Source organism: Microcaecilia unicolor, chromosome 11 (genome assembly GCF_901765095.1).
Source record: "Microcaecilia unicolor chromosome 11, aMicUni1.1, whole genome shotgun sequence".
Classification (NCBI taxonomy): Eukaryota; Metazoa; Chordata; class Amphibia; order Gymnophiona; family Siphonopidae; genus Microcaecilia; species Microcaecilia unicolor.
The window spans coordinates 144,206,008-144,225,723 of NC_044041.1; the positions used below are offsets into that span (position 1 = coordinate 144,206,008).

Here is a 19,716-nt window from a genome sequence, read left to right on the forward strand (position 1 = left end):
AAATCCCATACCATTCTCGTAGCTTTTCTTTGCACTGCTTCAATTCTTTTTACATCCTTAACAAGATACGGCCTCCAAAACTGAACACAATACTCCAGATGGGGCCTCACCAACGACTTATACAGGGGCATCAACACCCCCGTTCTTCTGCTGGGGAGAGAGTTGTCCAGAGCCACAAGTGTAAGGTAGGGGTAATCAGAAAATAGTCTTATCTGAGAGCTCCCAAATCCGTCCAGCTTCTGTGCAGAGACAAAAACCAGGTGGAGAGAAGCTCCACCTGTGCTATGCAAATACCTTACAACAAAAGCAGATGGGGGAGGGGAGGGGAGGGGCTCCACACACTATGGAAGCAGAAGAAAAAAAAAACACACAAGAGAAACTACTACTGATTTTAAAGCACTTGTTAAATCCAAATCTTTCCCCTGTTTCTCTCTGTCTGCCCTCTCTTCGCATCCCATCCACCTCCCTCTAGGATACATGAGTAAGTAGAAACCTAATTCAAGATAAGTGTGGGGGCCTATTTTTCTTTATAGAATAGGAACCATCATTTTACACCAGCCCAATAGCTAGTGTAAATGCTCACACCTAGAATGCACATGTGTGTGTATCTGCCTAAACTCCCCCCATGTGAACACCCACTGGCAAAGTATACACCATCAAAACCTGATGTGTACTTTTCTGCTAGTATATATGCTGAGGCAGCCTGGGCAAAGAAATCATATTAATTTGGTGTTTAAATTTGGTTCAGTCCTGTAAAGTGGAGGAATGCCATCTGGGTTTAATTTACTCAGAAGTCTAGCTTTTGCTAGACTAGAGGTTAGAAAGGTCACATCTGGATACCATTATAAGTAAGGCATATTGCAGGCAGTTTAAAGGATTAGGTTAATGCTGTTTAGAAGAAGATAGAGTAGAGATAAATAATTCTAGATGATTTAGATTTTGTCTTATAAGGAATTCTGATTTCTGCTTATTTTAGAATATGTTTTATTCTGTGTAATTAATAAGTTCTATTTCTATGTAGAATATCTTTTCAATTCAGTGTTACATCTTTGACTGACTTTTCAAGTGAAGCTTTGTCTACAGTTTAAGGGGTCATCATCTGGTTTGAATTATCCACAGTCCTAGCTAGTTCTGTGTAGGAAGCTAGGTGAAAGAGGTCAGGGAAAGTCAAGTCATCTCCTTGATGAATAGCTAAATGAAAGACTGGTTTTCTGAAAGTAATAACAAATCATGTATGTGTGCTATTAAGCAAGATTGGCCCTTGACCCCTTAATGAATGCCAGAGTCCAGTTAGCAGTTAGTATGAAGCTATGACTGGGAATATGAGAATTTAATAATAATAAAATGCAAGAGATAGGTGCCACATTGTCTAGTGTGAGAGGCCCCAGGTCATAGGTCAGTTTAGGAAATATCTCAAACCTATGTAACTGATATTTTTAAGTAATGTGTAAGTAATAATTAGTTCAAGGCAGGGTAATCAATCTATTTACCATCTAGTGAGAAAGGGGGGCTAGAGAGGTGTAGGACCCTATATAACTGGGAGCAGAAGCAGCTTACGTTAGAGGAGAGACAACAGAAGAAGAGAAGGAGCTGAGACAGAAGCCACAAGACACAGAGAGCTGAGAAAGAGAAGAAGAGACCTAGTGCTGATGTCCTACTTTGTTTGTTGGCAAATAAAGAAGACTTCTCTCTCATTCTGGTGTGTGGTGTTTGACTCCTGAAGTACCACAGATTCTGCTAACAATAGTGGTAATTCCTGCAACAATTCTTGATGTCAGAAGTGGGATCCCGAACCCTGCATCAATTTCTGGCACCCAACTGACTGAGGAACATTGACCGGGTATGTATTCTGTATTGTAATCCTAGCTAGGAAACTGTAAACCAGCCCCTCAAAAGTTGAGGGAAGGGGAGTCTGATCAACTCTCAGCGAAGGCCTTAGTACCTTCTAGTCTAGTGGGGACTAGCAGGGAAACCGCCAGAGCTTACCTGTATCTGAGAAATCTGAAATTGTTGGGTGGGATTTTTTGTACAGTATGTGTGTGATGCATGAATGATTAAATGAGTGTGGACTTCTTATAGCTGCGGTTCCAGTTAACGCGAGTTCAACTGGCCAGCGACGGAAGGAAGCGATTGTTGTTTGTTTACCTTTTTGTCTCTGGATGTGTGGACCCCTTACCACACTTCCAAAAATTTCCCTTCCTTTCTGTGTGTTGTAACTGTAAGCATTATGGGAGGGACATCATCTAGACAAACTACTACTCCCCTAGATTGTATGCTTAAGAATTTTAAGAAAGGATTTTTAGTTAATGATTATGGACAGACTTTAAGCTTAAGTACTCTAAGAACCTTGTGTGAAGTTGAGTGGCCATCTATGGGAGTCGGGTGGCCCCCTAGTGGCAGCTTAGATATTGAAGTAATCCGGAAGGTCTACAGCATAGTTGTAGGAGAACCAGAATATCTTGAACAACTCCCCTATATAGATTCCTGGGACAGCCTTGTTACTGACCCTCCCTCTTGGTTGAAAACTTATATGGGATCCCCAGTAAAGTTCATGCTGGGCCGCGTTCAAAGAAAGATTATTAGAAAATCTAAACTGGAGGAGGGAAAGAGCCCCAGGAAGCCTACCACCCAATCGATGGCTTCCGCCCCTACCCTGTCCGAGAAACCCATACTCTCTGATGACCCCTCAGATCTTGAGCCACCACCTTATGGCCCATTGTTGGGGTTCCGCTCCACCCCCAGAGATCCACGGCGTCCAGCCCAAGCCTCTCCAGTACAGGCTTCTCCGGATAGTTCCTCCCATTCTGTGCAAACCCCGCCACATCCTAGGTTGGACTTTTCACCCGGCATCTACCCTCCTCTGCCACATTCTTCCCTGTTAACCTCCCAAGACCCGCTTTGGGCTCCACTCCCTGTCTCCTCAACTCCCGACAGCCCAGCCTTTCCCTCTAGTACCCCTCCCCACTCATCAGGGGCCCAGCATCCCTTTCAATGGACTGAATCACCTGTGATCACCTCTCAGTCTATGAGTACCCCTCCCCATCCCTCAGGGGTTCAACACGCCTCCCCTGAATGGGTTAGACCTGTTGCAATCACCTTTGAGCATGATAAGAGGGTAGCTCCTAGCTCTACCTCAGGTTCCATTCCCACCTCCTCGAGAGCTCTGCCACTCCGCCAGGTAACCACCACTCGACCTGATCCTAATAATCAGGGTCAGGTTATACAGGCCTACCAGTATGTACCCTTCACAACCACCGATCTCCTGAATTGGAAGACGCATTACCCCTCTTATACTGAAAAGCCTCAGGCAGTGGTGGACCTAGTGGCTAGCATTATGGCCACCCATAATCCAACTTGGACTGATTGTCAACAACTTCTCCTGACCCTCTTCACAACTGAGGAGAGGCGGAAGATTTTACAAAATGCTGAGGCCATCACGCGAGCGCGTGCCCCTGAGGGGACACAGGACCTAGAGGAATGGGTTAGAACTCGGTTCCCTCGCGCAGCTCCAGCTTGGGATCCAAATAATGGGCAGCACTATGAACTGTTGTCTGGCTATTGCCGGGACTTGCTGGAAGGTATGAAGAAAGGCATAAAGAGGCCCATTAATCTGGCAAAGGTCTCTGAAATTCTCCAAGGGGCAACTGAATCCCCTGGGGCCTTTTTAGAGCGACTAATTGAAGCCTACAGAACATACACCCCATTTGACCCTGAGGCACTAGAAAACCAGAGAATGGTGAATAGTGCATTGGTGGCCCAGAGTATGCCAGATATCCGGAAGAAGCTGCAGCGTCAGGAGGGATTCGCAGGGATGAATACCACCCAGCTAATTGAGATCGCAACAAAGGTTTTCATTAATAGGGATCAGGAGATGCGCCGAGAGGCTGACCGGAAGATGCAGAAGAAGGCCGACCTTTTGGCGGCAGCCATTACTAATTCCACCCTTAACCGAGGTCGACCTCTAGCCAAAGGGAAGCCAAAGTGGGACCCCGGACCACCAGCCCGGCCTCGAGATTCCTTCAATCAATCCCGGCCACGAGGGGAGAATCCCAGACCACGATTGGAGAGGGATCAGTGCGCCTACTGCAAGGAAAGAGGGCACTGGAAAGATGAATGCCCCCAGAGGCGCCAGGGACTGAGAAGGGGACCAGGAGATCGAGGAAGCCGAGTTCGAGAGGGAAGGTATGAGCCTTCTGAATCTGACATCATTGGGATAGCCGAGATGGCAGAATGGGATGAATAGGACAGACCGGGTTCCTACAAACTGGGCTCCCAGGAACCCATGGTCAAGCTAACCATAGGGAGCCGCTCAATTCCATTCATGATTGATACAGGAGCTGAACATTCTGTTGTGACGGAGCGATTAGCGCCTGTGTCTGGAAAAACTGTCCGAGTAGTGGGAGCCACGGGGGTGCAGAACCGGAGGCCCTTCCTGACGACCCGTAGATGCCAATTAGGCTCACACACAGTCACTCATGAATTCCTGTATATGCCAGACTGTCCAATCCCTTTGTTAGGCCGGGACCTGCTGTCCAAGCTTAGGGCCCAAATTTCCTTTGACTCAGATGGCCAGACTTCAGTCTCCTTTCGGCCCCCGACATCCAGCCCTAAGGGCATATTGAGTTTCTGCTGCCCCCTTGAAGAAGAATGGCGGCTGCATCAGTTGCATGGCCAAGTTGACCTACCCCTGGCCGACAGCTTCCAGGTCAATGGGGTATGGGCAGAAGATAATCCCCCAGGGTTGGCCCGAAATATTCCTCCTGTCCATGTAGATTTACTTCCGGGTGCCCGGCAAATCCGTCTTCGCCAATACCCAATTCCCCGAAAGGCTCTGGAAGGGATTCAAGCACATCTGAATCGTCTGTTATCCCATGGAATTATTCGACCATGCCAGTCTCCATGGAATACGCCACTGTTGCCAGTTCAGAAGCCAGGGACTGAGGACTACCGGCCAGTCCAAGACTTGCGAGTGGTCAACAAATCCACTATTTCATTACACCCTGTAGTGCCTAATCCATATGTCCTGCTGGGATTGATACCTTCTGGAGCTACCCATTTCACGACACTGGACCTAAAAGATGCCTTCTTTTGTATTCGGGTGGCCCCCGCCAGTCAACTGCTTTTCACCTTTCAATGGGAAAACCCAGTAACAGGACGGAAGCTTCAGTATACATGGACCCGCCTGCCACAGGGGTTCAAGAACTCCCCCACCATTTTTGGGACTGCCCTAGGACAGGACCTTAAGACTTTTAAGGCTGAGCCTTCCAGGCGAGTTTTACTCCAGTATGTAGATGATCTCCTGATTGCAGCAGTGACCCAGGAAGAGTGTTTCGAGGCTACCAGAGAATTGCTGGAGTTACTCTTGGATGCGGCTATAAGGTCTCACGCTCGAAGGCCCAACTCTGTCAGTCAGAAATGAAGTATCTGGGCTTCTGCATTTCCCAGGGAAGTCGGAGACTGGATGTCAGTAGGAAGCAAGCGGTTGCTGCAATTCCCCAACCCAAGTCCAGAAGGGAAGTTAGGGAATTTCTGGGAGCAGCCGGATTCTGCAGAATTTGGATTCCGAATTTTGCACTGATGGCGAAACCCCTTTACCAGGCCACAAAGGGGGGTGAAAAGGAACCATTTGAATGGGGACCTATTGCTCAACAATCCTTCATCGCCATAAAGAAAGCCCTACTCCAAGCCCCTGCGTTAGGCCTTCCTGATGTGGAGAAACCTTTCTCTCTGTATGTCAACGAGCGACAGGGGGTTGCTCTGGGTGTGCTGACCCAGATGATGGGATCCTGGCAGAGGCCTGTTGCATACCTGTCTAAACAGCTGGATGGAGTGGCTAAAGGATGGCCAGCCTTCCTAAGGGCCATTGCAGCAACAGCCTTACTGGTCCAGGAAGCTGACAAGTTGACCTTGGGGCAAGAACTGGTTGTTAAAGTCCCCCACGCAGTTCTCACCCTCATGGAGTACAAGGGCAACCACTGGTTTACAAATAGCCGCATGGTTAAGTACCAAGCCAGCTTATGTGAGAATCCACGGATACACCTGGAAACAGTGGCTACATTCAATCCCGCCACTCTTTTGCCAGTATCTGAGGGACCACCTGATCATGACTGTATCCAAACCATGGATGAAGTGTACTCCAGTCGACCAGATCTTAAAGATGTTCCTTGGAGGGACCCAGATGTAATTTATTTCACAGATGGGAAGTAGTTACGTGGAGAACTCCAAGCGATTGGCAGGCTATGCTGTGGTGACAGAGGACAAGGTGATAGAAGCAAGATCCCTGCCCCAAGGAACTTCAGCCCAGAAAGCAGAACTTGTGGCCCTCATACGAGCTCTGGAGCTAGCAGCAGGACTGGTGACCAACATTTATACTGATTCCAAGTATGCCTTCAGAACTCTACACGCTCATGGAGCTTTGTATAAGGAAAAGGGACTCATAAATGCCGCAGGCCAACCTGTTAAGTATGGGCCTGAAATACTTCAGTTGCTAGAGGCCGTTTGGGCCCCTAAGAAGGTAGCTGTCATTCACTGCCGGGGACACCAAAGGACAGATACTCCAGTGGCCCGAGGGAACCGCCATGCTGATCGGGTGGCCAAGGAAGCTGCTCGAGGACCCCCAGCAGGTACTGTGACCCCCCTGTTCCAAATTCGACTGCAAGAATGGACGCCTATGTACACCCAAACGGAAGAGAAATGGGCTCAAGAAGAAGGTGCAGTAAGCAGACCTGATGGCTGGTTACATCTCCCTGATACCAGAGTTCTGGTGCCACGCCACCTAGCTTGGCCTGTAGTGTCTCAAGCTCATGACCTGTCACACTTAGGGAAAACAGCACTAGCCCGCCTACTCAGTCGAGTAGTGGTGCTGGAAGGATTGGATAGTCTGGTTGCCACTGCCTCTGCCCGATGTACTCTCTGTGCCCAGAATAATGCTCATCAGGGACCCCGTATTCCACCAGGAGTTCAGTCCAGAGGACTAACACCCTTTGAGTCCCTAGTCATAGACTTCACAGAAATGCCCAGGAGCGGTAGGCTCCGATACCTCTTGGTCATGGTCTGCACTTTCTCTGGGTGGGTGGAAGCATACCCTACAGTCACTGAGAAAGCCACAGAAGTAGCTCGAGCCCTCCTTAGGGATGTCATCCCCAGGTATGGACTGCCCCTTGCCATAGGCTCAGAGAATGGTCCCGCCTTTGTTGAAGCCACACTTCAGGCCCTGTCCCGCGCATTGCGCATTACCTGGAAATTGCATTGTGCCTACCGTCCCCAGAGTTCAGTGCAGGTTGAGCGGGCAAACAGAACCTTGAAAAATAGCCTAGCAAAGATTTGTCAGGAAACCCAACTGAAATGGCCACAGGCATTGCCACTAGCCCTCTTCCGCCTCCGATGCACCCCAACTAAAGGGACAGCCCTCTCTCCCTTTGAAATTGTGTATGGGAAGCCCCCAGCCATTTTGCAGGGAATTAAGGGAGACATAGGGACTTTAGGGTCTGCCCAGGTGCAGGAGCAGGTAGCCCTCTTGGGCCGGATAATTTCTGAGCTTCAGTCTTATGTGAGAGAAATAAACCCTGTCCCCTTCCAGGCTCAGGTACATTCCTTCCTGACAGGGGATAGAGTTTGGGTGAAAGACTGGAGGCTTCAGCCTTTGGGGCCCCGGTGGAAAGGACCTTTTACTGTTTTGCTTTCTACCCCTACAGCTGTGAAGGTCGCAGGGATAACTCCATGGGTCCATTGGTCTCGAATCAAGTCTGCTGACCAAACTGAGCCCAGCACGGATCAGACGGAGCCTAAACAGTGGAGAGCAGAAAGTGATCCCGCGGAGCCATTGAAGTTGCGCTTGACCCGAACCAAAGAATCTACTAGCTGAAAAGAAGGGTCAACTGCATACCGCAGGAGCTGCTGGACTTCGGCTTCATACTGAGACTCTTTCTTGCCTGATTCTGGCTTTCCTGGAATTTGAGAGCTTGATCCTTGTCAGTTGAGGTTCTATCCCAACTGGTATAAGAACTCAAAGACTGAGAACATTATATTAGAGTAATCTGTGACTAGCACAGACTGTTGGAATATTATTGCTTAATTAGTTTGCTGTATTTGTTTTAGGTTAGGAAGAAAGAAGAGTTGAGTTGTGAGACTTATCTCTGCATAAGCTGATTTTAGTCTCAAAGGGGGGAATGAGACAGCCTGGGCAAAGAAATCATATTAATTTGGTGTTTAAATTTGGTTCAGTCCTGTAAAGTGGAGGAATGCCATCTGGGTTTAATTTACTCAGAAGTCTAGCTTTTGCTAGACTAGAGGTTAGAAAGGTCAGAGAGAAGTAATTATTTACCACATCTGGATACCATTATAAGTAAGGCATATTGCAGGCAGTTTAAAGGATTAGGTTAATGCTGTTTAGAAGAAGATAGAGTAGAGATAAATAATTCTAGATGATTTATATTTTGTCTTATAAGGAATTCTGATTTCTGCTTATTTTAGAATATGTTTTATTCTGTGTAATTAATAAGTTCTATTTCTATGTAGAATATCTTTTCAATTCAGTGTTACATCTTTGACTGACTTTTCAAGTGAAGCTTTGTCTGCAGTTTAAGGGGTCATCATCTGGTTTGAATTATCCACAGTCCTAGCTAGTTCTGTGTAGGAAGCTAGGTGAAAGAGGTCAGGGAAAGTCAAGTCATCTCCTTGATGAATAGCTAAATGAAGGACTGGTTTTCTGAAAGTAATAACAAATCATGTATGTGTGCTATTAAGCAAGATTGGCCCTTGACCCCTTAATGAATGCCAGAGTCCAGTTAGCAGTTAGTATGAAGCTATGACTGGGAATATGAGAATTTAATAATAATAAAATGCAAGAGATAGGTGCCACATTGTCTAGTGTGAGAGACCCCAGGTCATAGGTCAGTTTAGGAAATATCTCAAACCTATGTAACTGATTTTTTAAGTAATGTGTAAGTAATAATTAGTTCAAGGCAGGGTAATCAATCTATTCTTTACCATCTGGTGAGAAAGGGGGGCTAGAGAGGTGTAGGACCCTATATAACTGGGAGCTGAAGCAGCTTACGTTAGAGGAGAGACAACAGAAGAAGAGAAGGAGCTGAGCCAGAAGCCACAAGACACAGAGAGCTGAGAAAGAGAAGAAGAGACCTAGTGCTGATGTCCTACTTTGTTTGCTGGCAAATAAAGAAGACTTCTCTCTCATTCTGGTGTGTGGTGTTTGACTCCTGAGGTACCACAGATTCTGCTAACGATAGTGGTAATTCCTGCAACAATGCTAGAAGAAATAATTTGCCTGAGTAAGTGGCCAGAATACTGCTATTTACAATGATCCTGCTGCCTAAAACTAGGTGGCTTCTTAGAGAACTACCCCATTATGAATAAGCTGTATATATGAAAATATTAAAAATTGTATTCTGGGTGGGGTGATGTTGAATTTATCATGAATGTTCAGTTTAATTGTCAGATTTTTGGAGTAGGAAGTAGATAAGGACAGAAAGTTAATTGAAAGGGATGTACAAAATTCAGCGCTTGTCAAGGGTGCATAAATTTATTGATTTGCATTTTATATACAATAAATGGGCTACAGATCAGATGAAACAAATTAAGGGCCCTGTTTACTAAGCTACGTTATAGGCGCGTTAGCATTTTTAACATGTGTTAACTATGTATGCACATTAACCTACAATATCCCTATAGGCGCCTACATGGTTAGCACGCACGCTAATTGTGGGTGTGTTAAAAGTGATAACGCACCTTAGTAAACAGGGACCTAAATACCCTTGTATCAGGTCTGTTCCTTAGTGTTGGCAGCAGATGACTCCAGAGACTTGTGGGTTGTAACCATCTACCAGCAGGTGGAGGTGAACTGAACTGATAAGTAGTAGTAGTAGTCTTATGGGATGGAATTCTTCTTGGTCAGCAAGAATTCTCAGTCTCTAGCAGGCAGATGGACCGTCTCTCATGAGCTCCTGGTCTCATGTGATTACAGCTCCTGTTCTGGGTCTCCCAGTTCAGTAGATCTATGGGGTGTGCAGCTGAGCTGTGCCTTCTTTAGGGGATACACCTGGTCACCCCAGGTCCTTCCCCAACCCTTCTGCCTTCTCTTGCCCTTCTCCATTCTCCTTCCTCCATGCTGTGGAACTTCAACTCCTTAAAAAAAAAAAGAGCCAGGTCTTTGGGCATTTTGCTTTAAGCCCTCAACTGGCTTCAGGAAAGATACTGGTGCTCCCAGTTATCAGGGCTGTTGGAGGAGAGGATGGCTTTTTGTCTTGGGCTTCAGTGGGACGCAGGCAGGACTTCTGATGGCACCCTGGGGTGAGTGTTCACTTTCCTTTAATTTGTAGTTTTACTTCCTAAGGTTTTGCTTTCATTTTCATGGGGTTGCCTGCAGGGTATTTATATGCTGCTCCTGCGGTTGGATACGGTGTGCAGCGGCTGCTCTTTCCCCAGGTGGTGGTGCAGGCTCGCATCAAAGTCTTGAGATAGTACTTGTGAAGGCCTTGCTTGTTCAACACATGGAGTGGTTTTTCTTCATGGTACTGGCAGGGCTTCGGTGGTCATCTTGCAAGAGCTTGAGTCGGGCTGGCAGGACAGACTGTTTCTTACCTGTCTCTCTTTTTGGCGCTTCTCTCCTCCATGAAGCAGATCCGGGGTTTCCCAGGGAGGGGGCATCTGTGATGGTTCCCCCCCTGTTTCTTTGGCTCTGGATTCTTAAAAAAAAAAAAAAAGCAGGTGCAGGGGAACCCTCCTGCCTTGCTTTTGACTACGTGCTTCTGACTTCCTGCCGGTGGGGACAGGGGCGGTCAGGCTCTGCTGAGGGGTCACTGGCCCTCTTTTGCCACTTCATTCTACAAGGTCCTGCTTGGGCAGTTTGTGTTTGTGTAGCTGCAGGTGAGCTGTTCTTCAGAATGCCCGATACTCTCACTGCAGTCAAGTGATTTCTTCAGTGGCTTTCCTGGTTCCCACACCAGGAATGCCACTGATTGAGAAGATGCCCTGCATCGTAATCCTAGGAAACTTCAAGCCAGCAGAAATGTGCCCTGGAGAGACCAGATGAAGCCTGAGAAGCGCCAGGGAGAACAAAACTCAGGCAACTCTCCTGAAGAAATCAGTTGACTGCAGTGAGAGTATCGGGCATCCCCAAGAACAGCTCACGTGCCTCCAGTTCTCCTGCAGCTACACAAACACAAATTGCCCATACAGGACCTTGTACAATGAAGTGGCAAAAGAGGGCCAGTGACCCCTTAGCAGAGTTAGCGGTGGAGGAGAAGGGTGCAGGTAGAGATTGAACCAGTGAATGGAGTTCCTGGGGAGGAGTTTAGGCGTAATCTACTATGTTACTATGAAAGTACTCAGCCAGAGTCTGGTGAGAAAGTGAAGGGGGAGTTGGAGGTGAAGGCACTTTGAGAAGAGAGTTCAGTGTGGCAAAGAGATGTCGAGAGTTTCAGCTAAGAGAATTTGTCAACTGGATGTAGTAGTCCTGTTTGGCAAGTGAAAGATCAGACGGGATGGAGGTCAGCAAGAATTTGAAATGCATGAAGTCAGCATGGGCACGGAATTTCAGCCAAAGGTGTTCGGCAGAGCGGGTAAGCCACTTCCGGCCACATTCTGGGCACATTCTACCCGAGCTGTTGCGACTTCCTGGGTAGAAGCCCATCTGCTCTCCCTGGAGGAAATATATGGGGTGGTGACATGGTCTTCCTTGCATACCTTCTCCAGATACTACCGTTTGGATGTGTGTGCTCGGTTGGAATACTTTTGCATACTCATCCATAAGTGTGCCTGGCTAATAATTGTTAATAGAATTTCCTTCCAGAAACTAGTCCAAACCATGTTTAAACTCAGCTGTGCTAGATGTTTTGATCCTTGCCAACAAATTCATTCTTTCTTTCTCTCTCTCACCCATGCCCCCATCAATCTTTTACCCATTCTCCCTCTCATATGTATCTGCCTTCACCCTATCTCGTTCCCCTCACCTGATTGCTTCGATGAAGACTTGCTTCCCTGCCATGAATGGTCCGCAGACGCTCCAGGTGAAGTTCTCTGATGAGATAGATCCCTGCTTCTCTGCTGCGACTGGCTTCACCATGAGGTTGAGCTGTGCTACACTGGAAGTTGAGGTTGATCTCACAGTATAAAGTCTCACGAGACTTTATACCGTGGGAGCAGCTCAACTTCCGGTACTGCGTGTTTCAAGGTCCCGGTTAGACCAGTCATGGGAGAGAAACAAATTATATCGGAGGACTTAGAGCTTCTGTGGGCCAAGAAAATGAGTTTGGGGCAGAGTTCTGGCCCCATGGGCTGCAGGTTGGACAAGCTTCTTTAAAACGTCCTTTTCACTTTTATGCTGAATGTGCATATTTGAGGAAAGTTCTCACTGCTGTGTAGGTTACATGGGATTGACTTGCCTGTGGATGCTGGGATTCTGTACTCAGGAGTAGCTTGACTCATTGTTGTTTTTTGTTCCAGGAGAGAAGCTGGATTACAAAGCCTGTGAGGTGCTAGAAGAGATTTTCAAACGAGTCCAGTTCAAACTTGTGGACCTAGAGCAGACCAACTTGGATGAGGATGTAAGTGTTGATGGTATTTGGCTGGGTAACAGCCTTCAGAGTTACAGTATCGCATTGAAAGATGAAATATGGCAGAACTGGACTTTATCTTCAGCTTATGGTGCTTATGTTTTTTGGTATTGATATTGGTTCTTTATCAATGCCTTTTCCAGTCAGCTGTCTTCTTCATTCCCTCTGGATGTCAATTTGCAAATGTCTTTTTCCATATCATCATGCTAATCAATCAATAGACTGGTGGGTTGTGTCCATCTACCAGCAGGTGGAGATAGAGAGCAATCCTTTTGCCTCCCTATATGTGGTCATGTGCTGCCGGAAACTCCTCAGTATGTTCTCTATCTCAGCAGGTGGTGGTCACACACAGCAGCAGCTCTGGCTAGGTCTCCAAGCCTAATTTTTAGGTTTTGTTGAGTACCTGGGGTTGAGGGCTCTTTTTGAGCAAGTGCAAACCTGGTGGTGCCAGGTCCCTCCTTTTCTCCCCCCTCCCGCTGGCTCCGTTAAAAAAAAAAAAAAATTTTTTGACGTTCTTAAGGGCGTTTATTTCACCGTTTATTTCAACGTTTGTTGCAGCTGCTCACTGGGACACCAGTTCGTTACAGCTCGGAGCAAGAAGTAGGTAATTTTACCTTTTTATAGCGGGCAGGGGGTTCCCCGTTCGGTCTCCACGTGGCTTATGGCGTCGGAGGGCGAGGGCGCGAGGATTCGCTCCCCGGACCGCGTAGGTGCGTCTAGCGGGGATGCGGGGATTTCAAAACATGAATCGCCTTTGTTAGGCATCAGTATGGAGTCCGGTCCACTGGTTTTCTTATATTTTATTCTTGTGATGACTTATATTGTGCCAAAACTGGAAACTCTTATCTCTATCTGGTCAATAATAAAAGGAACACTGCCCTAAAAAGTTGTTTTGTGGCTCTACATGAGGAATTGTGATATTGAATAAATAAGTGTATGTTTGTGCCCCTAGTCATGCATCCTATGTTTATATAATCCTTTCAAGAAATCCAGTTAACTGTTTAACATTAGTGGAACGTAGCTACAGAGGCATGGCATGGTTGCATTTTTAAGATAGTAATACTAGGGCCCAGCTAATAAACAGGTTAATTTGAGTTAGTCTTCACTGGACCAAACTTGCTTTCCTTGTGCCATCACTGTCTAGCAGGATAGGCAGTGTCTTAAAAGGTGGAGGATAAAGGAGTTGTTTTTTAAACAATAAAGAGTGACAACGTGGATGTAGCAGCTCTTAGGTTTGCTTGTTTTGTTTTGAGAGTACAGCAATGATAGCTGCGTGGGGAAGGGGGAAGTGAGATTGGCCTAATTGGTTTCCAACATTTTGATGTCACTTGGCCTCCTGTCTATTAAACCTCCTTGGAGCTGCCAAAGGATGGACCATGGGAGCAGGCCAGGGAGATATGTGGCCCCAAGGAGGATGGGGAGTGCTGAAAGAGACGGGGAAGAAGGTTAACATGGGGAGAGAGAAGGGTAAATGCTGGACAGGGAGGGAGAAGGACACACAGTCAATACTGGACAGGGAGAGGAGAGGGACATTGGAATGCAAAGAGGCAGTGCTGGAAAATGAAGAAATGGGGACACGGGCACTACTGAAAAGGGGGGAAGATAGGGGCTCTACTGAAAAGGAGGGGGATAGGGACACAGAGGGGCACTACTGAAAAGGGGAGGAGGAGATAGGGACACAGAGGGGCACCACTGGAAGGGGGAATGGAGATATGGGGACAATGGTGAAAAAGGGGTGAGATGGGGACAAAGAAGTAATGCTGGAAAAGGGAGAAGATGGTAACACAGGGGTAGTGCTGGAAAAAGGGGGAAGATGGGTACACAAGGCAATGCTAGAAAAAGGGAGAGATGGGGGACACCTGGACGGCAGATGCTAGAAAAGGGGGAGATGAGGAGACCAGGTAGGCTTGTGCTAAAAAAGGGGGGAGATGGGGGACACAGAAATGGCAGATGCTGTACTTGGGGGTAGGATAGGGACAAGAGATACAGAAGGGAGATGCTGGACAGGACAAAAGTGGTGCAGAGGAAAGAAGGTTGGTGCACTTGGAGACAGAAGAAATCAGATGGGCAAAAGACCCTGTAAAGGCAAAAGAAACAGAGAAAAACAGAAAAGAGACAGCAAGACCAAAGCAAATGAGAAAATAAATTGTTCAAACGACAGTAGAGGGGTCCGAGTGCATTTTCTTAAGTCATTTTGGATGAACTGCAGCACAGATTTTGATGGGTAGAATCAGGGACTGCAAATCCCATATGAATTTGGGATGCGAGTTCATACTAGGACTGGTTGAAAAGTCTCTCTTTTGGAACTGGATCACGTGGCAGCTCTATACACAGCTATTTGATAGTGGGGACGTAAAATGCCAGATCAGTGCCAAACAGATGTAGAGAAGGAAAGGAAGAAGACAAGAGTTGAGAGAAGAAATGGAAAGACCAACCTGGAAAAAAATTTGAAAGGCTGACTCATGGAACATGGAAAAAAAGACTGGAACTAGCCAAATTTCCAGACAACAAAGGTAGAAAATGTTATTTAATACTTTGTAAGGACTGAGATGTACCTGCTTTGTAAAACGTACAGGAGAACATGCATTTCTGTCTCTTTTCTACCAGTATTGCACTGTTTATAGAGTCTGGCTTCCTTGGACAGAGAGTGAGGGGGTCTCTATTTCAATTTTGTTGTTGTTGTTTTTTGTAGCTCCCTATTCTGTATTAGATTGGTAAAATGGAATGTTGTCCCATTTGGGTTTCTGCCAGGTGCTTGTGACCTGGGTTGACCACTTTTGGAAACAGGATACTGGGTCTGACCCAGTATGGCTAATCTTATGTTTATATAGATGAGGGTCTGTCCATGTTCTGCATGTGTGACTGAGGTGAAGGATTCTGCTAGCATGTAATGTCTGTGTAGGAATGTGTAACAGTGCAGTTTGTTCCAGTTTCCCAATAGTAGGTCTATTGGTGCTCTACAGTCCAGTGTAATATATATAGCAGTTTCTTCTGCTAGATGGGTTAGGGCTGTTATGGTGTGGTAAGTTTTGTGTTCTAGGCAGTGGCGTTCCTAGGGGGGTGCGGTGGGTGCGGTCTGCCCCGGGTGCACGCCGCTGGGGGGGGGGGGGTGTGCCGCCGCGTGCCTGTCCTTCGTTCCATGCTCCCTCTGCCCCGGAACAGGTTACTTCCTGTTCCGGGGCAGAGGGAGCATGGAACGAAGGAAGGACAGGCGCGCGCGGCACCCCCCCCCCCCCCCCAGCGGCGTGCACCCAGGGGGATTCTTTCGCCGGGGGGGGGGGGCAGGGCTCATCGGCGATCCGCCCCGGGTGTCAGCCCCCCCCTAGGAATGCCACTGGTTCTAGAGCAGTCCTGGAGTTACCCCCTTGCCAGTCACTACACAAACAAAAGCCCATCTGTCTAGCAGTGGAAGGAATGTGTGTGCTATTCCTGAATATTTGTATTTTGTAGTTAAGAAGACAGGTTGCCTGCTCTGGCCAGTCCAGGGACCTCTTCTGCGTCCTGCCTCCTGATGTAACTTACTGTTCCCTTGTAGGCAGGACGCAACAGAGACAGCCTGTATTAATCATTGCCCGCCATAGCACCTGAGCAACAACACAGACACTGCTGTCTAGCTGACACCAACCGGTGCCTATTTTTTAAAAGTCTGCTCCCCCTGAGATCAGAACCTGGCTACGCCTCTGCGAACAACATCCCTCGCTGCGTTTTCTCCTGCAGGTCCGGCCATCCGGGAGCGTTGCCTGCCTGAAATTCTTCTCCTCCCCACCGCTGCCTCGGTCCCTGCAGCATTCTTTTTTTTCACCTGTCGCCTGCAGCGCTGCGATTCACACAGGCAGCTCCGCTCCCCCCTGCCACATCCATCTGGCCCTACGTAAACAGGAAGTGCATCAGAGAGGGCCGGATGGATACGACAAGGGGGAGCGGAGCAGCCTTTATGAATCGCAGCGCTGCCGGCGATGGGCGAAAAAAGAATGCTGCAGGGACCGAGCAGTGGAAGACGCTGAAGCAGAAGTTCTTAAGGGAGGGAGACATGTTGCATGGAGAGGGGTAGGTGGTGAGAAAGGGAGAAATGTTGAATATAGGTGAGGAGAGGAGGGAGAAATGCTACATGAGGAGGGATGGAGAAATGTTGGACATAGGGGTGGAGGGAAGGGACAAATGTTAGACAAAGGGTGGAGGGGAGGGAGACATGTTGGGCATGATGGTAGAGGGGAGGAAAGAGATGCATGGGAGGGTGAGAGATGTTGGACCCAGAACACAAGGGAGGGGGAGAGAGAGAGAGATGGTGGACAGTTGGAATTAGAGGGGGAGATGTTGGACGGGTGTGGTTGAGAGGGAGGGAGAGGTACATAGGAGGTGGAGAGGGGAGAAAAATGCTGGACTATGGGGGAGAGGGCAGGAGGGAAGATAGAAGGGACAGAGAAATGTCAGGCTATGAGGGTTGGGTGGGGAGGGGAGGAAGAGGGATCAGATGATGGGAATGGTAGAACCCTGTGGAAGAGGCCAGGAGGGGGTGGCAAGGAAATGAATGAGAGGATAGTGATTACAGAGGGTAGAAATATGGTAATGGGTAGTAGATTAAAGATGAAAGGGAATGTAGGGCTGGGGAAGGAGTGAGATGGGGAATGGAAGAGCTAGTGGGTGAAAGAAGAAGATGGAAATTTGATAGGTAGTTGAAAAGAAAAAGGAGGAGAAGAAGAGTGAGAGAGAGGCAGAAAAGAGCTAAAAAGGAATGATTAATATGTTAGAGGCAGGTGTAGTGAGGGAAAAGACAGGAGAGAGGAGAAAAAATATGGACTGCAACTGCTTGAAGAAGAATTAGCAGACAGGAAATCAGAGAAGAGAAATTGGAACCAGCAAGATGGAAAAATAAAATGTCTAGCCAACAAAGGTAGAAACAAAGCATTTTATTTTGAATGTTTTAAATGGAATGTGTTAGCTTTTGGAAATGTGCCTAGCAAATGTCTTTGTATTGTGTTCAGTAGAAAAGGAAATGCATTTCTGTTTTATGTCTCCAGTGTTGCATTAATGCCAAGTTTAACTTCTTGGGGTTTCCATTCAAGTCTAAAAAATTTTGTTTCTAATTTGTGATCCCTTGTTCTGTATTTGGTGAGGGTCTGTTGGTGTGATAGTAATGGCAGGTGGGAAATTGGAGCGGAGGCAGGAATCGAGGAGGGGGGCCCTCCTTTATTTTCTGATCTGGGCTCAAGCAGGTCTAACACCAGTCCTGACCCTTGCTGTATAGCTGGTGAGGATCACCAAGCATCCCCAGCTAAGGACCTCCTCCAAATACAGCCAGAACTCTCTTCTACCAAGCTCTGCAGTTGGCAACAGTATCCTTGAACCATTGACAACTAAGCATGTGTGGGGTACAGGCATCAGTGGCTTAGGGTCATTGCTGCTGCCTGCCACGCTTGGTAAAAGAGAGTTTTGGCCACCTTCAGAGAAAGTCTTGAGCTGACAGAGCTTGGGGATCCTTATTAGCTAAAGTATATATATTTTGAGGTGGGAGTAGGGCGGGGCAGAGAAACTTTTGTGCCCATCTACTTTGGGCTTAGGCCCATCCAAAACTGGCTGTCTGTATTCATAAATGCTCTCCATGGTTCTCCTCAGAACTATGGGTTCTTAAGTGTCCAAGACTTAAACTTGAAAGAAAATGACAAAAAAAAAGAAACACGTGGCAATGCACCACCAGGTCTTAACAACAGGCAAAAAAAACAATATTTCTTTCAACACATTGAACAAGCTGCAAACTCAACCAAGCAGCTATTTAAATTAGTAAACAGCCTACTGCAAACCACAACAGAACCAGCCTTTCCAGTCGCAATTAACCAGCAATGTTTTTGCCACATATTTTGCTAGTAAAATTAAAGGTTCTGTCAGGACCTATAGACAGTGCCATCATGTCTCCCACCAGCTAATCTCCTCATTCCCTGTTCCCTCTTCCCTGTTATGTACAGCCATCTGGGTCTCATTCAACCAGGTCACAGAGGAGGCTCCTGAAAAATCCTGAAAGGTCTATGGCCAACAACCTTCCCTCTTAACCCCTGCCCAGCAGGGATAGTACAACTTGCAAGCATAGACCTCATTGAAGGGGTCACTAAAATTATTAACGCCTCTCTGGTGCAAGGGCAGTTGCCAACACTAAAAAAGGCTGTGGTCCGCCCCCTTCTGAAAAAGAGCTCCCTTGACTAAAACAAACTGGAAAACTACTGAGCAGTCTGTAACATTCCTTTCCTGGAAAAAGTCTGCTTCCAGTTCGATGACTGACTAGACCCATGACAATCTGGCTTCAGACCTGGAAACAGAATGGAGACAATTCCTGTCCCTTCTTGATGAGCTGCACAGAATCAGTAACAGGGGATATTCCTCGAAACTAGTGTTGCTTGATTTTTCAGCAGCCTTTGACACTATGGATCATAATATCATTCTTACAAAGTTGTCAGAAAGAGGTATTGGTTGTACAGTATTTACATGGTTCAAATCCTATTTGTCAGACAGACAATAATCAGTTATGTTCGGTGACAGCACATCATCACTTGGGCACTAAACTGCGGGTGCCACAAGGATCCCTACTGTCACCTGTTTTATCTACCTCAAGCCTTTAGCTGAACACAGTATTCTGTATCAATGCTGATGATGTGCAACTACGTCAATGCTGATGATGTGCAACTACTTCTACCCATTGAACCAGATCTACCTACAGCTCTGAATAAACTAACACCAACTCAGAAATGGGTAAAAAATAAATTCTGCCTGAACCCAAACAAAGCAGAGATTCTGTGGGTTCTTAACACAAGCGGACAAGTACCTGACTTCAAAATACCATTTGGTAAATATGAATTCCCCTTAAAATCACAGGCATCTTGGGATATTGCTAGGCTCATCACTCAATTTGATCCTGCAAATTCAAATAACCTTTAAAAATTGCTTCTATGATTTGCAACAAATATGAAATATCTTTCCATATATTGAAAAAATGAGTCTGACCACAGTGGTCCACACCATGATGATGTCATGACTGGACAACTGCAATACCCTGTACACTGGTCAAACCAAAAAGTTTGCAGCAGCTCCAACTAATTCAGACCACATCACACCCTTCCTGCAAAAACTACGCTGGCTACCAGTACCTTACAGGGACAAG

At 47.0% G+C, this 19,716-nt stretch overlaps 1 protein-coding gene across 1 annotated transcript in view; it reads left to right on the plus strand.

Moving 5' to 3' along the window:
* PPP1R37 (protein phosphatase 1 regulatory subunit 37) overlaps nt 1-19,716 on the plus strand; it is a 1,040,147-nt gene that overhangs the window by 263,145 nt on the left and 757,286 nt on the right. The window contains 1 exon segment of the mRNA XM_030217605.1: nt 12,460-12,560. Coding sequence (XP_030073465.1) covers nt 12,460-12,560 — 101 coding nt within the window.